Genomic DNA, 25,926 nt, shown 5'->3' with positions numbered 1-25,926 from the left:
TTGAATATGCTACTTCCTCTGGCTAGATGCCCAGCCTCATGCTTGTTTATGGGTCCATTTTTGTTTATCATTAAAGACTGGGCAGAGATTTCGTGGCTCTGAAGCCTTTGCCATGTTCCCCGAGGAACAGCGGTCATTCCTCGCCGCCCCCGTCACGTCCTCCTTCTCCACGGCATGCTGCTCACTCCTCCATTACAGCATTTATCACACTTCAGGGTCATTATCTGTGGGGCACTACGTTTCTCCCTTGCTGACTGTGAGCGGCTTTGATCTGAGCTGGCCTCGTATTTCTCCCAGCACCCGGGTGGCGCTAGGCACTAGCACTCACCCTGCAAATAACCTGAGTTTGAATGAACATGAGGAAGTGTCCGGAGAACGGATATGTTATGGAACTCGGTGGGGAGCTGAGGGCCACAGGCTATCCCGGGGCTGGCCAGATGAAGGGCCCCTACGTAACCACGTGGCGCGGCACAGCAGCCACGGCTCAGAAAGCCCACAGAGCAGACTTGCAGACCGACAGCAAGGTCCACACTCCGCCCCACTGTCCCGAAACACGTTCTGCCGGGTGTCCGGGCGGCACTCTGCCACGTGCCAAGGAGAGGGAGGGACAGACGAAGCCAGGAGCCAGGCGAGGGAGGAGAAGGGGCGGCTACAGAAAGAGCTCCGAGGATGACTGCGATGGCTCCGAGACCAAGAAGCAATTCCTGTCCTCAGAAGAGACCCCTCCTGCCTTTCTTCTGAGTGAGGGACATTCCTAAAATCCTGAAATTCCTGCTGCAGTGGCCAAAGGCGAGGAAGCTTTCACGACAGAAACACTCAATTACTAGGAAACAGAAAGGCAGCGGTCTGCCTCCCGGTCGGCCTCCCCGGTCTCTCCCAACGCAGCGGCACTTCGGCCTTTCCCAGCCCGGCTGGGCTTTCCCACTCCAGCTCGAAGCAGAAAAAGGGCTTCCGTGCAGCTTCAGCGGTCTTCTTTTAACTGAAGCCACATGCACTCTCTCGGGCCGATGATAATAAGCTCTTGACGTCACTTGGTGGCCATGAGTTTGCGGGTAAATGTGGACCGCCCAGTAAATTCTAGGTTGTGACATTTTTGGTTGGATCCCCTAAACCCAGACTACTATTTTAAAAAATTAAAAAATAAATATATATACATCTTTCTAATTCATAGTTGAAAAATTAAAAACTAGCACTTTTTCCATCTCATTGCTCTCCATGATTTCTTGAGAAATGGTCCATGGCTGCTCAGTCACTCGGTTTTATCCTGCGGCAGAGAGCAAAGGCCTCTTCCGAAGCATAAACTCCTTTCACTCCCGAGAGGCTGGCCAGGTGGGGAGCCTAGAGCAGCAGGGCAAAAGGCACGCACACCTGGACAGTAAGAGAGCGGACTCTGCAGTTCTGCAGAATCGACATCTCCATGGTGACTCACTCAGGAAGGCTACTTTGATCCCCGGCAACCCTGATGCAGTTTGTCATCAAACCTTAGTGGCGCTAGCCTGAAATACTTCCTGAAGCCACTGTCCTGTCCACCACACTATTACCACATCTACAGTTTCCTCTGGGACTTCTCACTGCCCATAGGAGAAAGTCCAAAACCCGTAATGTGGCTTTCCGGGCCACCAGTCCATTGGCCAAAACTGACCACTCCGTGTCCTGCCAGGTTATCCTCACTGTCCGTGGCAGCGGAGCCCCACGCTTTTGCTCTCCAGCGCACCGTGCTCTCTCTCAGCTCCGGATCTTCTGACCCACGCTTCCCTCTCCTGGCACCCTCCTCCTCTTGGCCAGTGAGTTCCCCCTTCTTCTGGTGTCCACCTCAGCAACCCCTTTCTCAGGGAGGCCTCCATCACCCTACAGGTCCGGGCTGTGGACCTCCAGAGCATCCCAAGGTTGCCTTTTCCACACGTTCCTCACGCCAGTTCTTCCAGCCAGAAGGACGTTCCACCCGAGCAGAGACCACCCTGCCCTTCTTCCCTGTGACCATTCTTCATTCTGAAGTGCACACCGCTTTTCACATTTTAACACTCTGACACTGGGAAGCATCTTAAAGTCAACAGGCCATCATTATTTAATTGTCGGCATTTTTCGTTTCTCAGCAAAATGTAAAATCGTGGTGGTTCTTACACTTCAGAGCATCTTAAGAGCTGGCGAAATTGGGTGTGTCCTGTGTCTGCGGAACACAGCACCCAGCCTGTGGCAGCAACCAACAGTCCCCTGGTCAATACAAAAGACGTGCGTATATTTCTTGAGGATCTGGTGCTAGTCAGTTTTTGCTGTGTAACAAACTCACTTAAACTCTCAGGGGCTGACAACGGCAGAGACTCACTATCTTGATCACAGGTCTGCAGGTCGGCTGTACCTTTGCTGGCCTCGGCCGGCACTGACCCCAGGGTGCAGGTAGGGTTCAGGTCTGTTCTATGTGACACACGTTTTCCTTAGGCCAGAAGCTCCCCTGGACAGGCCCCCCCAGGACCAGCAGCTCTCCCTATAGCTCCCCATCTTCTCCTTAGGGCAGATCACTGGAATGCAGGGTAACAAGCACAAGTACACAGCAATTTCAAACCTTTCTTCTCATCACGTCCGCCAGCATTCACGGCCAAAGGAAGCCCAGCACCCACAAGGCAGGGACACCTCCTCTGGCCACTCTGCCAGTCACGGGGCGGACGGAGGGAGTGAAAGACTGAGACTAAAAAGCCAACCTGCCACAGGCCCCGTGGGAGGAGGGGGAGTAGGGGTGGACGGACATGTCAAGGGGCACCATACTTCGCATTTCAGCGGCACTACAGGACAGTCCCCCTAATGGACTTTGCAAAACATGCACTTGGCCACAGTGGGTGAAAGGCCCAGCAGTCAGCAGAGGTGGCCTGAACTGGTGACCGTCTGCCCAGCAGCCTCAGGACCCTCGTCCCGCTTGCTGCAGCTATGAGGTTTTATTTGAGGTATTTATTTGAGAAGGGAACATATGAAGCAGCCACTGTCCCCAATTCTCACTTCCGGTGGCTGAGCACTTGCTCACTGGGAGCCCAGGCCCCAGCTCTCAGCTGGGGCTGGCCGCCGACTCCCTCGGGTCGGCTGGGGCCGTAGAGCGGAGAAAGACCCAGGTACAATGGTCCTAAGGTGCCAGGAAAACAGACTCAGTCCGGCCTCTCTAAACACACGCTGGGAGATGTCCTGTTAACCAGGCATGGCTCCGCCAACCCAAAGAGAATTCATTCTCAACTGTCATGGTTCCCTACAGACACCAAGCACTTGCATGTGTCCCTGAGGTCCTCATCTCACTTTGCTTTTACACACTGTCACACTCTTGCAGTTTCACCGTGCCTCAGTGTGGGACTGTGCCCTGCCTGGGACTTTCAGGGGGCAGTGTCTGTTGCTAGGGCCGCTGTAACTGAGTAACACCAACCAGAGAGCGTAAGCGGCAGAAACCGACTACCTCGCTGTTCTGGGGGCTGATGCTGACAGGGTTGGCTCCTTCAGGGGCCCGCGAGGGAGTGTCTGCTCCATCCCCTCCCCTCGTGTCCGGCGGTTGGCTGGCCATCTTCGGAGTGCCCTGGCCTGCAGATGCATCACCCCGACCTCTGCCTTTATGTTCATATGACATTCTCCCAGTGCCCGTGTCCATGTCCAAATGTACCGTTTTCATAAGGACAGCGGTCACCTAGGATTAGAGGCCCACCCGACTCCAGTGTGACCTCATCTTAACTGATTACACCTGTGATGGCCTTATTACCAAATCAGGCCATACCCTGAGGCACTAGGGTACCGGGTTCCAGCATACGGACTGAGGGGGGAGGCACAACTGAAGAGGGGCCAAGACCACTTCTGCATCCCTGCATTCGGCTCAGGGCCTGGCACGTGCAGGCACTCCATTACCTGCCCGCTGACAAAATGCCAGTAAGCATCTCAATCTCTCTCTCTCTCTCTCTCACACACACACACACACAATTCTACAGAAGAAACTGCACAAAGCTGTCACTGTTAGTTTTTGGTGAGGTGCCAAACCTCACGGCCAGCTTTCCAAATTCCCTTGAAGCATTATCACCAGAACGCAGCAAGCAAGATAAAGAAGCTGCAGCCCAGTTGCCAAAACACTTCTTGAACTACCCTGGCATCAGTGGCTTCTTCAGAAGAACTGAATTTCCCAGCATTCCTCACAAGCCAGGAAGGCGGACAGGCATCATTACGCTTTCCTGCAGAAAGGAAAACTTGAGCGCAAAAAGAGGGACGATATGCCAGCCCTCAACACAGCCTCCCCCGTGAGCTCACAGGACCAAGGGCTAGACCCGGTGCTCCTGGTCCCAGCACAGTGATAACCAGATGGCAGTACCACGGGGGACAGAGGACCACAGAGGACCTTGAAGAGTGTTATGTTTGAACGCTGGATGGTCTGAGCTCCCACCCTGGTTCCACCACTGACTCATGTGGACGTGGCACAACCTTGAACAACTTCTCTGTTCCTCAGGCTCTCCATCTAGAAAAGGGGGGCTCATTTTCTGTAAGAGGGTCCTTCTCATACACAAAATGCTTGGAATGGTGCCTGCCATTCGGTCAGTGATCAAAGTCACAGTAGCCCTTATAAGCACCCTACCTGACCTCCTTCCACCGGTGACCCCCTGTCATCGCCTGAGTCTTCATAAACCCTCTGTGACCAGAACAGCCAGAACTGGGGCCCACATGAGAGGCATTCATTACATTACTTATCTACTACCAAGTGTGTAACAAATTACCCCCAAACTCAGAGACTTAAGTAAACCAAACATTTTATCTCAGTTTCTATGATCCAGAAGGAGCAGCTTAGTTCTGGCTCAATGCTACGGTCACGGAATCTGCTAAGGTCTCAGATGGCTCGAGCTGGACCAGAGGAGGAGCCACCTCCAAGCTCACCCACGTGGCTACTGGCAGGCCTCCATTTCTTGCTGGCTATTGGTCAGAGCCCCTGCCAGGTCATTGCCCCATGGGCCTATCCCAGGGGCAGCTGGCTTCCATCAGCATGAACAAGAGAGGGAGCAGAAGAAACACCAGTCTTTTGACATCTAATCTTGGAACTGAAACCCATTGCTGTTGATGCTGTTTTCTTTGTTGAAAGCAAGTCACAATTTGTGCATCTATGTTCACAGGAGCATTATTCACAATAGCCAAAAGGTGGAAGCAACTCAAATGTTCATCAACAGATGAATGGATAAATGTGGTGCAGATGTACAATGGAGTACTATTCAGCCTTAATTAAAGACAAAGGAAATTCTGACACATGCTGCCACGTGGATGAACCTTGAAGGCATGATGCTAAGTAAAAAATAAGCCAGGCAGCAAAAGACAAATACTGTATGATTCCACTTACATGAGATGTCCAGAGCAGTCAAATGCAGAGAGACAGACAGTGGAAGGGTGGTGCCTGGGGCTGAGCAGAAAAGGAAGGAGTGTGGCATTTTTGTTAATGGGTAGAGTGTTTCGGTTTTGCAAGATGAAACAGTTACGGGGACTGGTGTGCAACAATGTGAATATACTTTAACACAACTGAACTATACACTCCAAGATAGTTAAGATGGTGAATTTTATGTTTCATGTATTCTGCCACAATTTTTTAAAAAAGCAAGTCACAAAGTCTAGATCAATTCAAAGGATTAGGATTCTACCAGGGTGTGAACCCCAGGAGGTGGGTATCATTAGAGGCTGCCTGCCATGCTCAGTCATTTATCCAAAGTTGAAAAGAATCTAAATGCGCAATTAGGGCTGAATTCAACTTTTTTGAGGCCACCTGAGTGCTGGCAGCACCCCGCATGTGCATGGCGGCACCTGCTGACTTCAGGTGCGTCATCCAGGGAGAATTCCTGAGCAGTAGAAAAGTCCGTATGCAAGCCTGCTCCAAGGACACGGCTTCGGGAATTATCTGGTAAACAGGTCATGGTTCCAATCAATGAGGCCCCAGTTAAAGTTTGATTCTGCCACGCTGTCCTCTGGTCTCTAATACATCCCGTACAGAATAGAAAGGCACGGCAATGGCTACACGTTCACGGTCCCATCCCGCTTCCAACTCCTGGCAGAGTTCGCCGCTGGTTTGATTGCCAAGGATCAGGCAGGGAACTCGCTGGGATGCACGGAGAAAGGGAGGAGGGGCAGGCCGAAGCTGGCGTCTCTGGCGTGGGGACAGCACTTTTCCATGCCCTCATCACATTAGAGGGGAAGCACTTTAAGAACCGTGTTTCCTGTCTGGGGCCAGCTTTCTCCACTCTGGCCAAATAAACATTATAAAATATAATTTTCTTTTCCCACAGCAATTGAAAGCAAAGATGCATCTGTGAAGGACTAGAAGCCCAGCAGAAGCAGACGGAATATATTTTGACTAAATGAGCTCATGAATGGAAGGTGCACATTAGCACAGTATCTAGCGCATGGGAAGGCTCGACGAATGCTTGCTATTATTAAGGTGACAAGGGGTCAAGTCTTCTGTGGCCGCAGATGGGATCCTGTCCAATCCAGATGCTCTCAAACTCTTCAGGAGGATGTGGGGCCCATTCTCTCAAGACCCCAGGGGCTAGGATCTCCCCCAACCCTGGTAGATGGGCATTCCTTGGTTCCAGCAACAAAATCAGCCGTTTGCCTACAGGACACCTGACAAGAGGAAAGCATACCCTTCAAGACTAGAGCCACACCCAGAGCAGGGGGACGGAGCAGGGGGACGTCACACCACAGGAGGGATGCCAAACCGAGCCCGGGCCCAGGCAACAGCAGGCCCAGGGGCCCATCCCACACTCACTGTGGGGCCAGCTTCCCCAGGGGAGGGACAGCAGCATCTTCTTTGTTTAAACAACAACAATAACCCTGAACGTGGTTACTTTCATAGACGGTGGATTTGGAAACTCTCAAAATTTAAAAACACAAATAATGTAACACTACACAGGGCACAAATTAAACGCAACTTAGTAACCTGACACCCAACAAGGACATCTTTTCTGGTCTCCAGTGCCTATTAAACCCGCCCTGTGAGGCCACTCTGCTGCTGGGCAGGATCTGCGGGCCTGGAGGGGCAAAGAAGGCACCATACCCGGTGCCGGGCCTTTCCGCCGTGGGCCCCCTTGCTCGGAGGCTGTCCCACAAGGGCCCTGGCAGCTGTGACCCACGCCCTGATGGGACGTGTCTTCCGAGAGCATGTGGGAACACCACTGACCATCCAGGGGGTGTCGCTGGAGTGTGGAAGGCACAAAGTGGAGACCGAAGGAAGGAGGCTCTGAGTCAGGTGTCCACCAGAAGTGGGCTCTGCGGGCACGCGCCCACCACTGCCTTTTCCGACACCTCACGTTTACGTGAGAGTACAACGTTACAGAGGAAAAGGAGCTGGGTTTAGAAATACCGACTTTAACCAGCCTGCAGAGGGACAGTTCTACGGTTAAGCAAAACTCTGCTTCACCACGATGCTGGAAGAGGCCTATGGGGGAGGGGGTGGGGCAGGATGTAGCTAAAACCATCAGGACAAATTCCCTGAAAACTCCTCCAAGTTTTCGACTTGGAGGTCCTTTTGCTGAACATCTCAGGGCACCGTTAGTGCGTGTAGTAAACACGTAAGAAAGTGATATACTAATACTCAACAAAAATCCTCCTCTCTCTTTCCTGTCTGTGTAAATATTTACTTGGCTTTGTGGCTGCTGCTCCCCACACCCAGCACCTATCACTGCTGATGGCGTATGCCACAGGAGGCACACTGGCATCACTTTCGGTGAGCAACAATTTGACTTTGTGTAAAGACTAGAAATGCCTTGCTGTTCCATCAGAAGTTCAGAAATTCCTCATCACGTGGCAAGATTAGAAACCTCTCTGAACTCGGTGTGGCACAGTGGCTTCAGACCTGAGTGCATATGGAAATCACTCGGAAGGCTTTGAAAACACAGAGTGCACCCCGGTCGGTTCAGCTGGTCTGGGGTGCAGCCCGAGCTCTGCGCCTCTGGGTTTCCCACGTGAGGCTGCCGCTTCCCTGAGGGTCACTCAGAGGAGAACCCTGGCGGAGCAAAGACCCAAGGACAACTGGAGGCTGATCCTACCCAAGGCGCAGCTCTCCGGGCTGCTCTCTGCACAAATTCTGCCAAAGTCTATCTTGAAGCACATTTTGTCTTTTCTTGTGTCTGAACCTCAGGTGTACAGAATTGGGCCGAACGTAATCCTTGGTTGGTGACCCGCTTTCACCAGTGGTCTGTGAATTACCTGTTTGTTCATTCATGTATTCACTTTCAATAACATAACCACCAACCAACATAAAAGCTTGGACCTTGAAAAGAACCCACATCTCACTTCATGGGGCTGACCCCACCCCTCCAACAACCATCCTTCACTTGCTTTCCTTTTTGCAGTGTTATTACATCTGTGACCCGTGGGACATCTGTAGAATGGAATACTGGCAGCAGTCAAGAAAATGAAACCTACCAACAAACAATGACGTGGGTGAAACACAGAGATGTGATATTGAGTAAAGAAAGTAAAGATTGCATACAGATGACACCGGCTTATAAAAGAAACACATACTTTCTTAGGGTGCCTTAAAGTGAACATATGTTCTTAAACCTCTGCATTTCTCCCTTGTCACTGAAGAAAATACATGTCTATAGTAAATGAGAAAAGTGAGGTACCAGGAGAGGATATTACCCTGCTGCATCCATCTGGTTCCCTAAAAAGCTCATCCTCCCATCCCGGGACTGTATCCATCAGTTTCCAGAAAATAGCTCTGAGCCTGAGAGCCCTGATACAAATAGGCAATTCACACAAGAGGAAACAAAGTAGTAAACAAACACATGAGGGAAGATGTTAACTTTGCTCATAATAAGAAAAAATGCAAATTAAAACATTTGGGGAGCTATCACTCTATGACTGCTAAATTAGCAAAAAATGGGAAAAAAAAACCAGAACAGCAGTGAACGCCTGGGGTATTACAGTGAAACTGACAAGGGCAGGCAATGCTAGTCACCATGTAAAGCAAAAAAAAGTAATTTCAAACAGCTGTGTGGCAAGGTGGAGCCATGAACCATGCAGATACTCCCCCCAGCCCCTGGTGGAACTTACCCCAAACAAGTAACTCAATGGAAAGAAACAACCCGATGGCCCCCAACAACACAATAGTGCAGAAAACCACAGCAGAGCACCATGACAGGCTGTAACAAAGCAGTGGCAAATTTCACTTTTGAGGAGAAAATGCACCAATGATGTTTAATACATGAGAAAAACAAAACAGATGGTGCGTTACAGATAAAGCCACATGCCCAAGGGCTGCAAGGTCAAGTGCAAACATTAACAAAGTATTGTACTTGAAGGGGGCACAGGTGTCGCTCCCTCCCTTCCCGAGTTACTGCACCGTGGTGCTGCGATTATTTTTTAGCACTGGGGCATCTCCTACCTTGAGAACTTTCACAGCTTTCCTCGTCGCTGTTGTCTTGGCAGTTATTTTGCCCGTCACAAATGAAGCTCTTGTCGATGCAGAGGCCGTTCTTACAGTGGTAGCGCCCCGTGGAGCAAAGCAGAGGGTTTGCTGCTGTGAAGGGAAAACAGAGCACATGACCAGTAAGGCCAGCAAGTCGCTGTGGAAACCCTGGGGACCTTCCCCAGACAGGAGCATGTCCTACTCGGGAAGCAGTGAGCTCACCTTCCAGGATGGCTGACTGGATCAAAGCCCGTCCTGGGACGCTGGCCAGCCAATGACCCAGACAGGACAAGACTCACTCTGTCCCATTCTAGAAGTTCTTTTGCCCAAGTCACCATACTGGTGCCTGAGAGCCGTACCCACATGGCCAGGGGCCCCACCCCAGTGGTCAACTTCTAGGCAGAAGAGCAGCCCCTGAGGGGCCAGGGCAAACCTGCATGTCCTGGGAGAGCTTTGAGTGGAATGCCTGGTGGCATGAGAGACACAGAGAAAAGCAAAGCCAGAAGGGGTAGCTGAGCTGGGGATCCAGGACCCTCCGCCACCGAGGCAGTGAAGGCATGATCTGGTCCAAGAGCTCCGGCAGACCCTTCTGGTTCCCCAACGACGGACCAGCATCTTAATTCCTCAAGGGTCTTTACAGATCCCTCAACTCTGGTCTCACTTCTCTGTGATCCAAGAAGCCCATTAACCCACCTGGTCAGCCTGTGTGGCTGCCCCGTGAGGTTCCCTGTTCCAGACACTTTCAGGGACCTCACAAGAAATGACAGGATGCCTCCCTGAAAGGCAAGGGGGACAACTGACCAGGGTGGGGTCAGCACAAAACTATTTACCACCATGCAAGCAAATCTCCACCACAAATCAGTATTTCTTCAGTACGATTTGCCTCATTCCCAGCTCCCTGCAGTGCAATTCAAACAAGGCTCTCCAGAGCTCTATTTTTAATAAGTGAAGTAGCAAAGTAGAAATCACTGCAATCACAGCTCTGCCAGTTATTAGCTGTGCAATCTTGGGCAAAAGAAGTCACCTCTTGAGCCTTGGTTTCTTATCTGTGAACAGGACTGGCTACACAATTATCAGGGCCTGGTGCAAATTGGAAAATGTGGGGCCAACTGCTCAAGAATTATTTAAAAGTTCAAGAAGGTAAGTGCAGGGCGTCAAAGCCAGCATGGTGCCCTCCTAAGGCAAGCATGGGCCCTGAGCGACTGCCGGCCACAGGCCCTGTGATTGGCACGGCACTACCTGGAGCCTCGCCCAAGACGACACAGGAGAGAAGGGGCAGAGTCTGGCACCTGGCGCAGGCTCAGGGAACGTTCCCCTCGTTATGTCTGAAGGAGCAACACTGGCCATGATGAAGAGGTGTCATCCTGGCCCCTGGGTGACAAACTGAGCCCGCAGCTCAGTTACACGTTGTGGGAAGAGCACCAGCATGGAACACCAGGCCCAGCACAGCAGGTTGCTGTGAGGCTGGGCAAGCTTGCGCCAGCACCTCTCGGTGGTCCTCGACTGCGAGATGCAGCTGCCATCTCTCTCCCCCGCAGCTCACTGAGCTGTTGTTAAGACACACAGGGAGCGTGGCTGCAAGGACTGTAAATTTCACAGGGATCCACAAACCCGAAGGACTGCAGAGTTATTTTTTAACTGCTCAACTCAGACAGTTTGAATGGGAAGGTCAGAGGAGGTGGAGGGAGAAGGGAAGCAGGTGCTCTCAGTTTTGAAGATGAGGGACCAGTGCAAAGTCAAACAAAAGCAGTCTGGCCTGAAAATGGGAGTTGGTTTTTTAAAAAGATTGTATTTATTTTTTTAGAGAGAGGGGAAGGGAGAAAGAAAGAGAGAGAAACATCAATGTATGGCTACCCCTCACATGCCCCCTACTGCAGTCCCGGCCTGCAACCCAGGGATGTGCCGGGACTGGGAATCAAACAGGTGACCCTTTGCTTCGCAGTCTGGCGCTCAATCCACTGAGTCACACCAGCCAGGGCTGGAAACGGGAGTTTTAGTGATTTAAGTCACTGTGAGCCAGAGAATGGTTTGACCTGATCAAGCTGAAACCAAAGTCTGTCTTCAGCCACAACTAAAACAGAGAAAACCCAAAACCACAAATCACATTTGGTTTCTGCCCAAGGCAGACCTCCAAGCCCTTCGTATCCCACCACAGTGGCTTTCAGCTTCTCTGGGACCTAGAGGGTCACATGTACACAGCCAAAGTGCCAGCGGCAACCAGCTTCTGGGACAATGCTACCAGGGCAGGCTGTTTTGGATCAGCCTTGCTGATAGTGTTGGCAAATCTTTGCTTTTCTCCACCCTTAGACTCTTAAAAGTAGACAGTGCCAACCTTCCCAAGGGAAAGAAGTCATTTATGGATGCATGTGTGTGCATATTTGCATTCATACATACCACATATATGGGCATATATACAGATCACACCTGTCTTCAAGATGAACTAAGGCTGACTAGCCCGTAAGACACAGCTCCGGTAGAGAATCCAGACTGCCTGAAAACCAAGACCCTGGCGGTCTGTAATGCACACAACCGAAAAGATTAGTAGCCAGAATACATAAAGAACTCTCATAACTCAAAAGGAAAAAGACGGCTCAACAGGAAGATGAGCCAAGGATATTATTAGCAGATAATTCCCATAATGGAAAATGGTCAATAACAACTTGAAGAGACGTTGACCTGTAATGAAGCACCACTTTAACTGCATCCACTTGCCAAACTTGTCTTAAATACCAGGCTGTTGGCAAAGAGGCGGCGGGACAGGAAGTCTCCCAGACTGCTGGTGGGAGTGCAGATTGGTAGGTCTGCCTCGGAGACCGATTTAGTCCTGTTTGGTCTCTCCTGCTCACGGCGCACAGGCCCTCCGGTCCCGTAATTGCACTTAGAGCTGCACACTCTGGAGAGAATCGTGCACACACAGAAATATTTACTGAAGCACTGTGACATCAGAATTCTAAGGCAGGGCTTGGGTAACCTTTTCTGTAAAAGGCCAGGTAGTAAATATTTTAGGCTTTGCTAACTATTTGGTCTTTGTCTCGGTCTTAACTGCTCAACTTTTCCATTGTAGTGCAAGCAGCTATAGAAAGTTAGGACACAGCAGGGTTCCTATAAAACTTTATTTACAGAAACAGGTAGTAGGCTAAATTTGGTCCATGGGCCATTGTGTGCCAACCCCTGCACAACAGCAGTGAAAAATGAATGAATCCGAGACAAGGTGAATACATTCTACAAATACAACGGTGAGGGAGAAAAGCAAGTTATGGAAGACTGTCACGGTGTTGTGCCACTTGCATGAAGTTGCCCATGCAAAAGAATGCTACCCATTGCTGGTGGGTAGGAAAACAGACACCAGAAGAACAAAAGCTTGCATCGGAAGAAACACGGCTAAGTTCAGAAGAGTGGATGCCCCTGGAGAGAAGGAAGGAGGACGGGATCCGAGAAGGAAAGACTGCAGACTTCTAATGATATTCGGTAGCATCTTATTATTTTAAACTCTGAAGCAAAACAGCAACACGATAATGTGATTTTTTAATTAAGATATAATAGACAAATAACATTATATTAGTTTCAGGTGTACAACATGATTTGCTATTTGTACATATTGCAAAAAGATCACCTCAGCAAGTCTAATTAATATCCATCACCACACATAATTATATTTTTTGTAATTGTTACAAAATTTTCTTGTGATGGAAATTTTTAAGATCTACACTCTGAGCAACTTTCAAACATACTGTACCGTGTAGTCAGTATGACTGACTACAGTTTAGTTATGATAATATAATAACTATAGGGCCCTGGACAGGTGGCTCAGTAGGTTGGAGCGTTATCTCATACACCAAAAGTTGCAGGTTCAATTCCTGGTCACGGCACATGCCTAGGTTGTGGGCCCAATCCCTGATTGGGGTGCATATGGGAGGCAACCAATTGATATTTCTCTCACACTGGTGTTTCTCTCCCTATTCCTCTCTCTCCAAAATCAATGGAAATACCCTTGGGTGAGAATTAAAGATTTTTAAAAAAATAACTACAGGTAATAGAATTTTTAAAACACACTATTGGGAACACAGACGTCTTTTCTTTTCTTCTCCAGTATGTTTGAAAGACTTCACTACGAATTCTTAAGAGTCTGGTCTGGCAGACAAGTTTCAGCATCCACTCACTTTCCTCCCCACCCCCCAACAAAATTCTCTCTAGCTCACAAACACCTGTTTTCGGTATCTTTCACACTCCGATGCCCAGCTGCTGAGAAGACACAGGTACACGCTTGTAAACCATCACACCTGGGATTCCTCCTTGTCGATGGCTCCTCATAAAATGCTGCACCCCCTACCCTGGCAATGCCAGGCAGAGACACAGGCCTAGGATGCAGGGACCCCCAACCCAGCAGCCAGCTAGAACAAAAGGCCTTGGAGCCACCAAAACACACTGGGGTGTCCTAGCCCTTCAGGTCCCAGGAGCTCCTCAGGGAGGGGCCCTCAAGCCTGCCCTCCTTCAGGGCCCGCTGATTCTCTGGCTGTGTAGACTCCAGCGAGGCTGGTGTTCGGCTCCCAGGGGCACGGCAGGTCAGACGGGCCGGGGGCTGGCCTGCCACCCTGCAGACAAACTGCCAGCAGGAAATGAAAGCTGACAACCACAGGAGGAAACAAGAAAAGCTATAAAAAGCAACCTTCAGAACGCCACAGCAGAGCAGCCTAAGATAGTTTCAAAAGAGACCGGAAAGTTCTAAAAGGAGCCAAAGGCAACCCGGTATTATAGCCCAGTCTGAAAATTAATGTTCCTAAGAATGGCCCACTGCTGTCTCCAACCAAACACCGATCACACCAAGATGCAACACATCTCAGAGAATCCCCGTCAACAAAGGTCCTCCAGGGCGAGACTGCTCGGTTATTAGGCAGGTCAGAGTGGCAGGGCTCCCCAAAGTCGCTAGACAGCCCAAGCCTCACTACGTTTCTTCCAGGGCCTCTGCAGCTGCTCCCCAGACTTGGCCAGATTTCAGGGCCAGGGTATGTGGGGCAGCAGGCTCTGGGCGGGCAAGGGTCAAGGTTAGGGGCTCCTGTGTTCCCATGGCGCTTTCCTCACCCCGGACCCTGAAATAGTAACTGCTCATAAACTGAGCTTTAGGATGTTATGTCTCCGTCATGTCCATGCTCAAAATCTATGTTTTCTTTGTCCTTGCTAAAGTTTACCAGTCACCGAGAAATGTTATTATTTTACTCAGTTGGCTAGGGAGGGGAACAATGTGTTTTACAGTAGTTATTTCAATAGGGGTGAAGAACACTGTCTGCAGAGTTCACTTTAAACACTCAATTTCAGACTTAAAAGCTCCTCAGTTATTACCACAACACACACAGGGATCCGAGGGTCTGGTTCCCAGCCCACATACCCAGCAAAGAGAATTTGTCTCCCCCTGCCAGAGGGAGCGAGGGAGTGAGGGGGGGACTGAGTTAAGAGTAAGCGCAGTGGTTCATTAAACTGGCGGCATTTACTTCGACCACATCTGAAGGGGAGGACCAAGGGCCCACTGCGGCTGCCCCAGAGCAACTGACCGGTGTCAGGGCAGCAAAGGAAGCAATGTGTCTCCAGTAGGACCTAGGGAATGTCGCCTTAAATCCTTGCAAAGTCTGTGTGGTTGGCCCCTATTCCACCTGAAAGGGTTCTTGACAAAACACACCAGTGAGAAGGTCCCTGTCACCAGCCCTCGCGTTTCCCATCTGCTCCCCATCCCAAGGTGGTTACCGCTCCCTTCCTCCACCAGCATCCCAGGGTCATGGGGCTTGTCTCCCCAGCTCCACTTCCCTGGAAACCGTGCCACTGGGAGAAACGGGGCTGCCCCGAGACTTCCTCTGCTCCAGGATGCAGGGCGCCGGGCCCCCAAGCCTCTCTGCAAATAGTCCATCCCTTTCACAAGCGCTACTTCCTTTGTGGCCTGGAAAACGCTCGAAGCCGGAATCTTCAAAGACACGAGGGAGCCTGTCTGGGGCCAGCTTCGAGTCCCTGCCCTCCTTTCAGAGTCTGCTCAACAAGCCAGCCCTCCGGCCACCGGGACAGAGTGCCCCACGGACACCCGCTCACCTCTTCCCAGTCTCTAAGGCTCAGAGGATTTAAAACCCCTCCAGACTTGGCTCCGCGCCAGTGGCAGGACTGTGTCTTTGTCCCCAGAAAAGCGTCCTGGGCATGGTGACCTCCTGTTCAACACCCAAGTCTGCCTTTTGTCCAAACCTCTCCCTCCTCTGGCAATAAACATCGTCTCTCTCCTGATGCCCCATGGGCACCTCTGCCTGGACACCCCGCCCCCCAAACTGTGCATGTCTGAAACTGACGTCCTCGCCTCTCTCCCTTTCCTGCAATTCATAGGTTCCCTGTCCCTCTGTTTCTTTCTCAGAATTTACCAATGGATGACACTGGGTTCTGAAGAATTTCCCTCATTCTGGATCTGGCAGTTTGTTTACCCACAGGTCACTACCACATTCCTCTGGCCATGAACTTCCTGTAAACTCATGGTTAATGTTATGGACTGCATGTTCTTTCTCCCAAAACCCTAATCACTTATGGCATGGTATCAGGAGGTAGGGGTCCTCAGGAGGTGATTAGATGAGGTCATGAGAACGGTGCCCCCACAATGGGATTAGTGCCCTATAAGATGGGGGGATCCAAGGGGTGTGCACACACACCAGGGGGGCCACGTGAGGGCGTAAACTGGAAGAGGGCCCACACCAAGAACCTGACCATGCTGGTACCCTGGATCTTGGACTTCTAGAACTGTGACAGGTAAGTTTCTGTTGTTTAAGTGACCCAGTCGATGGTGTTGTTACAGCAGCCCAAACGGACTAAGACTTACGGGCTCCATCAGATTCAGGTTGGATGTTCTGGGCAAAAAAAGCACATCATGGTGGTAACGTGTGTTCCTGCTGGGTCACATCAGAAGGCGGATGACACCTGACTGTCTCTTTTCTTGTGACGCTAAAACTGACCTAGAGGAGGTTTCAATTCCAGGTCAGATGCAGTCAACACTCCCCTGGCTGTCCCACTGAATGCAGCAAAACAACAGAAACAAAAACCAAACCATCCCTGGATGGAAAACACGTGGCACGTGCAGCAGCTGTTTCCAGATTCTGAAAAGAAACACTGGAGCAGGCCAATTGGGGAAGAAGACCAAATTTCGAACCACCGCTGAACAGGTAGTGTCTCCTCCCCTCTCAGGTTCCCAGGAAACTGGGATGTGTCAGAGAGACCGAGGACAGGGAAGTACTCGGGAAAGCAAACCCCTGAAGTCATTCCTGAGCTCCCAGGCTGGCCCCCACGCTGCACGGGCACAGCAGCGGTCCTGACGAGCCCACCACAGACGAGAACTGAACTCTCGCGCCACTGCCTAGCCCAGTCTGACCACGGGGAGGCGCACGTGCAGGACAGATCCAGACAGCGCTGCAAAAATAACTGGAAAACTGCTGCAGCCCCCCTGGGGGGCGGTCAGGAACTTGTGTTCTGATCTAACAAGGGCATTTGCCTCCTGAAAAAAAAAAATTAGGCGCTCTCTGTAGGTTTAAATAAAACCCAGAATGTCACACATAATACTAAAAATATCAAGAATATAATCCAATATTCCTTGCCAACTGGACAATCTCAGTTCTCATGGCAAAACATAATGAACAAATATCAATGCCAAAATAAGACACACTGAAATTATGTGATGAGACTTTAAAGCAACTATTATACAAATGCTCTAACAAGCAATCACAAACACTCTTGGAACAAATGGAAAATAGAAAGTCTAAGGCAAAAAGCAGAAGATACAAAAGAAGAACAAAAAGGAATTTTAGAACAAAATACAGTAACCAAATTAATAAAGAACCACAGTATGTGGGCTTGAAAGTTGACTAGGAAAAAAAGTAAAATTGACAAAAGATAGAAATTACCCAATCTAAACAATAAAAAGGCAAAAAGACTGGTTAATAAATGAGCAGAGCCTGAGGGACCTGCAGGATGCTAACAGAAGATCTAAAGCTGCTATCAGAATCCCACGAGAAAAGGAGAAAGAGTGTAGTTCTTAGAAAAATACTTGAAGAAACAACAGCATGACAAAAGACGAAAACCTGCAGGTTCCAACAGAACCTTAAGCAGGATGGACTCAGAGAAACCTGCATACCCAGGCACGCAATCATCTCACTGCTGAGAACTGAAGGAAAAAACCCGCAAACTAGTCAGAGAAAAATGACGTGTTCTCCATGGAGAAAACAGTGTGAACGAGCGTAGATCTCTCATCAGAAACCACAGGCACCGGGGTGGGGGGTGGGGGGGTGGCACCACATTCTGAAAGTGCTCAGAGAGAAGAGCTGTCAACCCGGAGTTCTACACACAGTGCAAACATCCTGGAGGGATGACGGTGAAACACAGACATCCTCAGGCGAGGGGGGACTCGGGGCACCTGCTGCCGGCAGACCTGCTGTAGGAGAATTGCTACAGGAAGTCCTCCAGACAGAAGGGAAATGACACCACAAGGAGACTTGAGACCTCAGGAAAGAAGGAAGAGCAACCAAAATAGTAATTACCTGGGCAAATATCCTTCTCCTAGCTTTCTCCTCTGGACATCTTTAAAACACATTTGAAAATTTAAAGCAAAAATTAAAACTCTGCCTTCTGGAGTTTTTAAGGTATGTCGATGCACTGCAACAATTAGAACATGGGGTGAGCTCAGTGCCGACAAGGTTTCTGCTTGAAGCGGCACGACGCTGATTCCCACGCTCTGCGAGGAGGAGACTGGCTGCTGGTCCCGGAGTGGCCGGCCTGACCCACCCATTACAAAGCTCCCCGTCAATTTCCCATCTAGTGGTTTCAGCAGCCATTGCTGATCCATTTCTTTATTATTAGAGTTTACAAAACAGAGATACCTTAATTCTCTCATGCTGCTATTAGAGCTGGCATTCCTCAATAAAAAGGAACTTTCCTAAGTCAGGTATTTAATCACTCGGAAGTACAATTCATAGGGGAAAGGGAGGGGAAATGCTTGATCCTCTCCTTTTATTTACCCGTTTTCAAAATAGTGAATTAGAACCACTATTTTTAAATAGTAGATAAGCCAAAGGAAAACGGTGACTTAATATGGAATGGATATAATTTACTTACTTAGACGATTAGGGACCAATATCCAAACATTTAAATCAGACACGGTCTTTAACTAAGGCAGCGAGGATGTAGGATGACACAGTTGTTTAGAATGTGCATACTATAATGTGTCACACTTGCTTTTTACTGCCGCTGGATTACTCTCTAGTATATATATATATATATATATATGAATACATACATGATATATATATATATGAATACATACATGATATATATATATATACATATATATATATATATATATATATGTATATAATTCCCCCTTAGATTATAAGATCCCCATGGCAAATAGGAACTAGAGATCAAGCTAGTAGACACTAAATGAAATATAAAAGAAGCATGTCCTTTTCACAAAGATGGAGCCAAAATTAAAGAAAGGAGCCCCTGCCCCTCCCAGAGCCAAAGCCAAAACGGAGCTCTGAAGGCAGAGAAAGCAGTGCTGAAAGGTGTCCCCAGTCACAAAAACTCCGAGATCTGTACATCACCCACATTCCAACGGCCCAAGACACTGGGGCTCCGGAGGCAGCCCAAACATCGTCGGAGGAGCACCCCCAGGAGAATCAAGGTTGACCACTAGGCCATCGAGCTCCCCGACTACCGGGTCGGCCATGAAGAAGACAGAAGACAACAGTACACCTGCGTCCACTGTGGACGTCAAGGCCGACGAGCACCAGGTCACACAGGCTACGGAAAAGCTCGATGACATTAATGGGCCAAGGTCAACACGCTGATCAAGCGCTGATCAGTCAGCACACCGCCAAGGTGCTCTGGATTCATCTAACCTGAGTCCAGCTGGCTAATTCCAAATATAAACATGTTTTGAGTGCAGAAAGAAAGGATATTCTTGGACATCTTAAGCCAAAGGCGAACCCCTAGTAACTATGGTCTTCCTCTTAATCACTTACAGTTTTGTCTGAAGTCACTACGCACCTCTATAACCAATCACCCCGTGCCAGCCTCTGCACGAAGCACTTGTCAGATATTATCTCATCTAAGTCTCACGACAACCCCAGGAAGCAGGCTCTCGGCAGTGCTCTCAGAGACTAGGAAACCACTGGGCGAGGTCACGCAGCACGCCCACCTCCTGCTCAGTCAGGGCAAACACACGGGTGAGGCCCGACTCTCCCGCTCTGGAGCCACTCTGCTCAGTCAGGCCCCCCCTGGTCGGTGATATGCAGCCTCCCCGGGAAGGTGGGTCTCAGCCACCGCATCAGCCGTTCGATAACCCAGTGGCTGTGCTGTATTTCTGCCACCTGGGACCCAGAAGATGAAATAAGGCAACGGGAGAAGGCACGTGGGAGAGTTATGAACTCCCGCGTCCCTGCTGGGAGGGGGCAGCACTGACTGCTCCCTGGAGGACATAAATAACACCGGGGACAGCCGCCCTCCTCTGAGGGGCCTTAAAATAGAACCGACAGGATAAGAGAAAATCAATTGATCAAAGCAATCGCTGAAGTCACTAAAACGTATGTTTTGAAAACAAATGATGACATGACAGCATGGTCACAGGAAAGAGGACAACTCAATGAGGCACATTAGAGACGAAAGGGAGAGAGGTGGGGGGGGGTGGGGAGAAAAGACTGGCACAAAACAGTCCAGATATTAAGTGTGTCTTTCTGGGCAGCTTTGACTCCCTCTGTATACCTTCCCATATTTTGCAAGTTACATTAACAGTCAGAAAAGAAAATGTTATAAAAATCTGCAGACACAGAAAACAAATGTGTACATTGGCCCAGAGCCGACTATAGTTACAAAGGCCCCTATAGTCTAAACATTCAAGGGGAGAGCAAAGAAGAAACAGCGAGCGGGGACCAGAGTGGGCAGCAGCAACAAAGCAGCCTGCTGGGGAGAGGGGACAGTAGGAGGAGCAAGAAGAGATGCTCGAAGGGCACTGAAGCCGCGGTGGGTGAAGTGATTCTGGACAAAGCGATGCTGGCGAAGAAGGGGCTGCATGTGCCCAGGCCAAGGAGCGGTGCTCAACACTACGACTGCGAAGAGGCGAGGTGGGGTGGGGAGAACCAGAGGGAAGGTGTGTGTCTGTGTTGACACCTCGGAGTATTATACAGCAAGTTAAAGGAATCGGGGTGGTCACAAACCAAAACCTTTAGCTTTCTTTTTTTTTTAAGACTTTATTTATTTATTTTTAGAGAGGGAAGGGAAGGGGGGGAGGGGGAGAGAGAGAGTGAGAGAGATAGCGAGCGAGAGAGAGAGAGAGAGAGAGAGAAACATCAATGTGCGGTTGCTGGGGGCCCTGGCCTGCAACCCAGACATGTGCCCTGACTGGGAATCGAACATGCGATGCCTGGTTCGCAGCCCGTACTCAATCCACTGAGCTACGCCAGCCAGAAAACCTTTAGCTTTCTATACTGTTTGAATGTATTTTTCCAAAATATATTCTCATCGTATGTATATAGTTAACATATAAATGTCTTTTTCTGAAAAAAGACGAGAGAACTGGCTCTGCTACTTGTGCGCTGGGTGACAGTGGATAAGCTGACCTGCATCTCCACGCCTCAGATTCCTTACCTGTTACCCACACACCTGCATTTGCTCGGCTACCATCAGAACTGAAAACAAGGTTCACCCAAGGCCCGGTGCGCTTAGGAGGGTCCCAATAAAGGGCATCTGAGCATTCACACCAGACAGAAGTGGTAAAGAAGGGAACTGGGGTCACAGCAGAAAATGCCGGAGCCTATGGGCGGAAGCAACCCGAAGGTGCCAGTGGCGAGCACAGAGGGGTGGGCAGCTGCAAAGAGAGGGGACCGCAGCACACACGCTCCCAGCACTCACTGCAGTTCTCTTCGTCGCTGCCGTCGGGACAGTCCTCAAACCCGTTGCACCGGAAGCGGCCGATGATGCAGTGGATGCCGCTGGCACAGGGGAAGAACGTTGGGCCGCATTTCGATTTCGCCTTGGCTGAGGGAGGAGAAACAGGATAAAGAGCAAGATGTTAGGAAGCTAAGTTTCCTGACCACAGCATACCCACCCCACTAGCTCTGAGTGTGCAAATGGGCCCGCTTACATTTGCCTGGAAGTCCGCAGAAGTTTCTTACTACCACCGCCCACCCCAGGTCGGGAGCCCACCGGCACCCTCCTCTAGGAAGGGAGTGGCTAATCTCGCTGCTTCGAAAGCCCCAGAGAGGCCACCCCCACCCTTGCGCCAGCAGGGCTCAGTCCAAATGTGCTAAACGGGAATGAATCAGTGAGTAGATGGATGATGGATGGAGCCTGCTCTTCAGGTGCTAACGAGCCATTCAAAATTCATTCCCTGGCTGTCAAAGTAATTGCTGACATTCACTGGGTGCTTACTGTCCTAGACGGCGTGGCTGGCACTCCACATGGCTCATCTGTTTTAATCTACCCAGCAACCACCCAATGGGGCGATGTGCAGAAACAAATGAATGCAACAGGCCCGAGACTGCGATCCTTAGAAGAAGGCTTGCTGGCAAGGCTGGCCCCTGCTTGCCTGGCATGGGGGAACTTGGATTCCAGGAGGGTTGGTACCACCCTCTCATAATAATGGTTCATGGCACCCAAACTCTTTATGTAAACAGCGCAGTTTATGCGGAATGCCCGCTTTTTCCCTGAGAATGTGGGAGAGGGTGCCTGTGTGACTGACCCACTCCCAGGGAAAATGCTGGGCACTGAGTCTGTGATGAGCATCCCCACTGGAAAACATCTCACATGGGTCGTCGCAACTGTTGCTGGGGGCTCAAGCACAGCCTGTGCGGTGCGGCTGGGAGATAGGACTCCTGGAGATCCGCACTGGGTTTCCCTGGACTTCACTCCATGCGCCTCTTTTCCCTTCATTGGTTTTGCTTTGGCTCCTTCTGCCGTCATCAATCACAGCTGTAGGACTCGACTGACTACAGGCAGAGTTCTATGAATGGTCCCAGCAAACCACTGAACCTGGGGACGGTCCTGGGGACCTCGACAGAGACGGGTACATTTCCCATCCCCATTCCATAGATGTGCTTTGGGAGGTGAAGCCGCCTGCCCAGGGGTGCAGGGCGAGCAGTCTGGCCCTGGCGCGAGGTCCCGGGGCATTCAGACCCCAGGAGCCCTGCCTTCAGCCAACCCACGGTGCTGCCTCTCTGCCAGCCTCTGGCACTCTTTGAAGCAGAAGCCAGTCTCCTGCTCAAAGGAATTCTTCTTCCACTTCTGCTGTATAAACAGCTTTACAAGACACTTCAGGAACACGGGCTTGACTGAGTGTCCTGCTAACCAAACAGCCCCCTGGTGTGACGTCCTCTCCCGGTGATGGGCCTGGCTGCTCTGGCTGGCAATGAACTGCATCCCGGGTAGCAGATCCCACCTAGCATGCCCCTCGTCTCCTGCCTCAGAAGCAGGATTTGGCATCCTCAAAAGGAAGGGCTATTTCTTTGGACCAAACAGGCAGTGAAGTACCTTCACATTCCTGCTGATCCACAATCAGGAGGGTTTTAAGGGCTGGGGCATGCCCTGGTTTTAAAAGACCACACGGCTTTGTTGTGGCCTGGAGCTTCTGTCACGGTGCTGGCGTGCCCTTCGCAAAGCACCAACGTGGGAGAGAGGAACGGAAGCTCCATTTTTTCATGGCCTTGGGCAAGTTTTCAAATATTACTGGTTCAGCTTCCTTATCAGTAAACTGAAGCCAGTATCTACTTCACGGGGCTCCAGAAAATACTCACGGAGATCGTCTATGTCAAATGTTTAGCACGGAGCACAGCACACTGTAGAGCCAGGGTGTCAAACTCATTCTCACCGGGGGCCACATCAGCCTCGCGGTTGCCTTCAAAGGGCCCAAATAATTTTAGGACTGTGTAAGTGTAACTACTCCTCAACTACGGGCAAGGAGCTCGGCGCTGCTGCCAGGTAGAAACAAGGTGCGGGGCCAGATAAAACAAGGCGAAGGGCCGGATAAAACAAGGTGGAGGGCTGGATTCAGCCTGAGGGCCTTGTGGTTGCCACCTGTGCCGCAGATGCTCAATTAATGACAAGGCTTATGCCATTTATCATCATCACCATCATCAACAGGCTTAAAGAATTCTAAAACTGATCCTTGAGCTGTTAAACTTTTTTTCTGATCACCACAGTTTAAGGAGCTCATCAAGGACGGTCTCTCCGAGCTGATGTGAAGTGCTCTCCAGGACGGACCGCTGAGAGTGTGAAGAGCAAACTGCAGACAGCAGCTAGAACGCCTTCGCCCCCTGCACAGTATGAGGAGGGGCTATAAGAAAATAACTGGGACAACTGTAACAGCATAACCAATAAAATACACTTTAAAAGAAAAAAAATAAACATGAATTACCTTATCTGTGCAATAGGAACCCAGGAAGAATAAACCAGAAATGAAAGACTCCAGCTACCCCCAGAGGGTGGGTGGGAAAAGGGCGGGAATGACGGGGAAGTGGGAACGGGACGAGGCAGCAGGGATGAGAAGGCGGCACGTTTCTCCGAGTCTGTCTGCGTAGCTCGGACTCTTGGAAACTCGATAATAGTTCACACATCCAAAAAGCAAACAATTAAAATCAATTGTGTGTACATGTGTGTGTGTGTGTGTGTAGACTTAAAATGCAATATAAATGGCAACAAAAGCACACAGCTCAATTACAGATGAGTACCACCGCCGCACTGAAGGGGTTGGAGAAGAAGAGAACTAGCCTAAGTAACTGCGAAATGATTATTTTTACTGGATTCTATAAGGTTAAAGGAAAAAAAAAACTACGCAAATACGGCATTCTAGCTGAAGCTGCTTGTCACAGGGGATGGATCAGCAATTTTGAAATTACTTTAGTAACAGCAAGGGGTCTCCCTATCAGAGGGAGAAGTTTCCAGTAAGGACAGTGGGGAGGCTGAAATGCACCCTGAGGCTCTGCACTGGGCTCAGGCTTGGATAGACAGATTAGACATAGAGACAGAAAGGTACAGATACAGACACCCAGAGACACGGAGGGAGGCAGGGCGGGCGGAGTGTTGATTTGCATGTGTATGGGTCTACACGTCTATCTCCTAGCTCCATCTGCTAAGAAGGACAGGAGTGGCCAGTGCGCCCCGACAGCAGTGAGCACACCCAGATCTTGGTTTCCAAACACCATCAGCCAGCAAAGGGAACCAGGGCTCCCTGAAGAAGTGCTTGATTCCAGGGGGAAACACAAGATAAACCTGGAGAGTCCTGAGTTGCCAGAAAGTAGAGAAGTGTTCACGATATGATGGAGGCGTATCAAAAGGGCGCAGGAATCAACCTGAAGGACCGAGTTCCCAATGACCAGAGGTAGAACAATTTAAGCAACAAAACAAAAATAGTACCGGCCTGAAACCCAGAGAACACAACAAATGCCTGTGAGTCCAAACTGGCATGACAAACTGTTGAATAAGTAAGTAAATGAAGGAGAAGGGAAAGTGCTTCCTTACGGGAAAATTCCCATTAATAAGTGTAGAAGGGACGAGGGAAATAGAAGGTCACAGTAATAACCGCCATAGGTCAGATCCAACGCGGGACGCTCAGGCTAAGAGGGCCAGCCTGCCTTGCTCGGGCCGTCCTTCCAAGGCTAAGGGGAGAGAATGCCTGTAGGCTTTTTACCCTCCCAACTGAGGGCGTTTCCTCATAAACCTCAACGTGTGGCTCCTCCGTGCGGAACTTCACTGCCCTCCCACCACCTTAAAGAAGCCCAGAGCCCCCGCCAAGCACCACGCGCTCCCGGGGACCTCTCCAATTTCGGGCCTGCCCACTCTCCATGCTCTGGCCACGCCGACCTCCTGGCTCCTCCTCGAGCCCACGAGGCCACGTTCCACCACAGGACCTTCGCACCGGCTGCTCCCTCTGGCTGGAACCCCTTTCTCCCCGGCATCAGCACGGCTCACCCCTCGTCTACTTAGGTCTCTTCAGCCACAGTATGGTCCATAGCAGAACCCTGCCTCCCACCCGCAGTCCCTCTAGCCCCTACCCTGCTTTTCTTTCTTGTTCTTCACAGCAAAGATGCCACCAGCTTTGTGCTGGGCTGTTTGGTGATGAACGGACACTCGAATAGTATCGCTCACCACTTTGGAAGAAGCCGCTCTCCACACTGCCTGCACTGGATGACTAATGTATACAGCAAGTATACATTAGTATACATGTATACTCTGTACAAAGGAGCCTACAAAGGGAGAGTGGGGGATTGGATAACACTAGTCAGCATTTACTGAATACTTGGAATGGGCTAAGCACTGCACTCCACGTTTTATAAATATCTCGTCGATGCCTCACAAAATCCATTTTACAGATAAGGAAACTGAGGTCCAGATATGAAGTAGCCTCACACTGCTAATAAACTGAGTCAAGGCTCGAACCTGGCTCTTGGCTCATCTTTTCTGCTGCCTCCTCGAATATTTTTAAGGCCCAGCAGTGCCAGCTCCAAAGGACTAGACCTCATAAGATAAAGAGA

General features: G+C 50.2%; 1 protein-coding gene across 2 annotated transcripts in view; it reads right to left on the bottom strand.

The window, feature by feature from the left end:
- Positions 1 to 25,926, bottom strand: part of LDLRAD3 (low density lipoprotein receptor class A domain containing 3) — a 213,287-nt gene that overhangs the window by 92,558 nt on the left and 94,803 nt on the right. The window contains exons 3-4 of one of the 2 annotated variants that reach the window (XM_028515797.2): positions 21,311 to 21,436; positions 9,374 to 9,508 (exon numbers count right to left, since the gene is read on the bottom strand). In XM_028515797.2, the coding sequence (XP_028371598.1) occupies positions 9,374 to 9,508; positions 21,311 to 21,436 (261 nt within the window). The remainder of the gene's footprint in view (positions 1 to 9,373; positions 9,509 to 21,310; positions 21,437 to 25,926) is intronic. The other variant, XM_036029250.1, reaches the window with a different exon arrangement.

Source organism: Phyllostomus discolor, chromosome 6 (assembly GCF_004126475.2).
Source record: "Phyllostomus discolor isolate MPI-MPIP mPhyDis1 chromosome 6, mPhyDis1.pri.v3, whole genome shotgun sequence".
Lineage (NCBI taxonomy): Eukaryota > Metazoa > Chordata > Mammalia > Chiroptera > Phyllostomidae > Phyllostomus > Phyllostomus discolor.
Note: the sequence above shows the minus strand (reverse complement) of the source record. Positions and strands in the feature narration are given on the sequence as shown.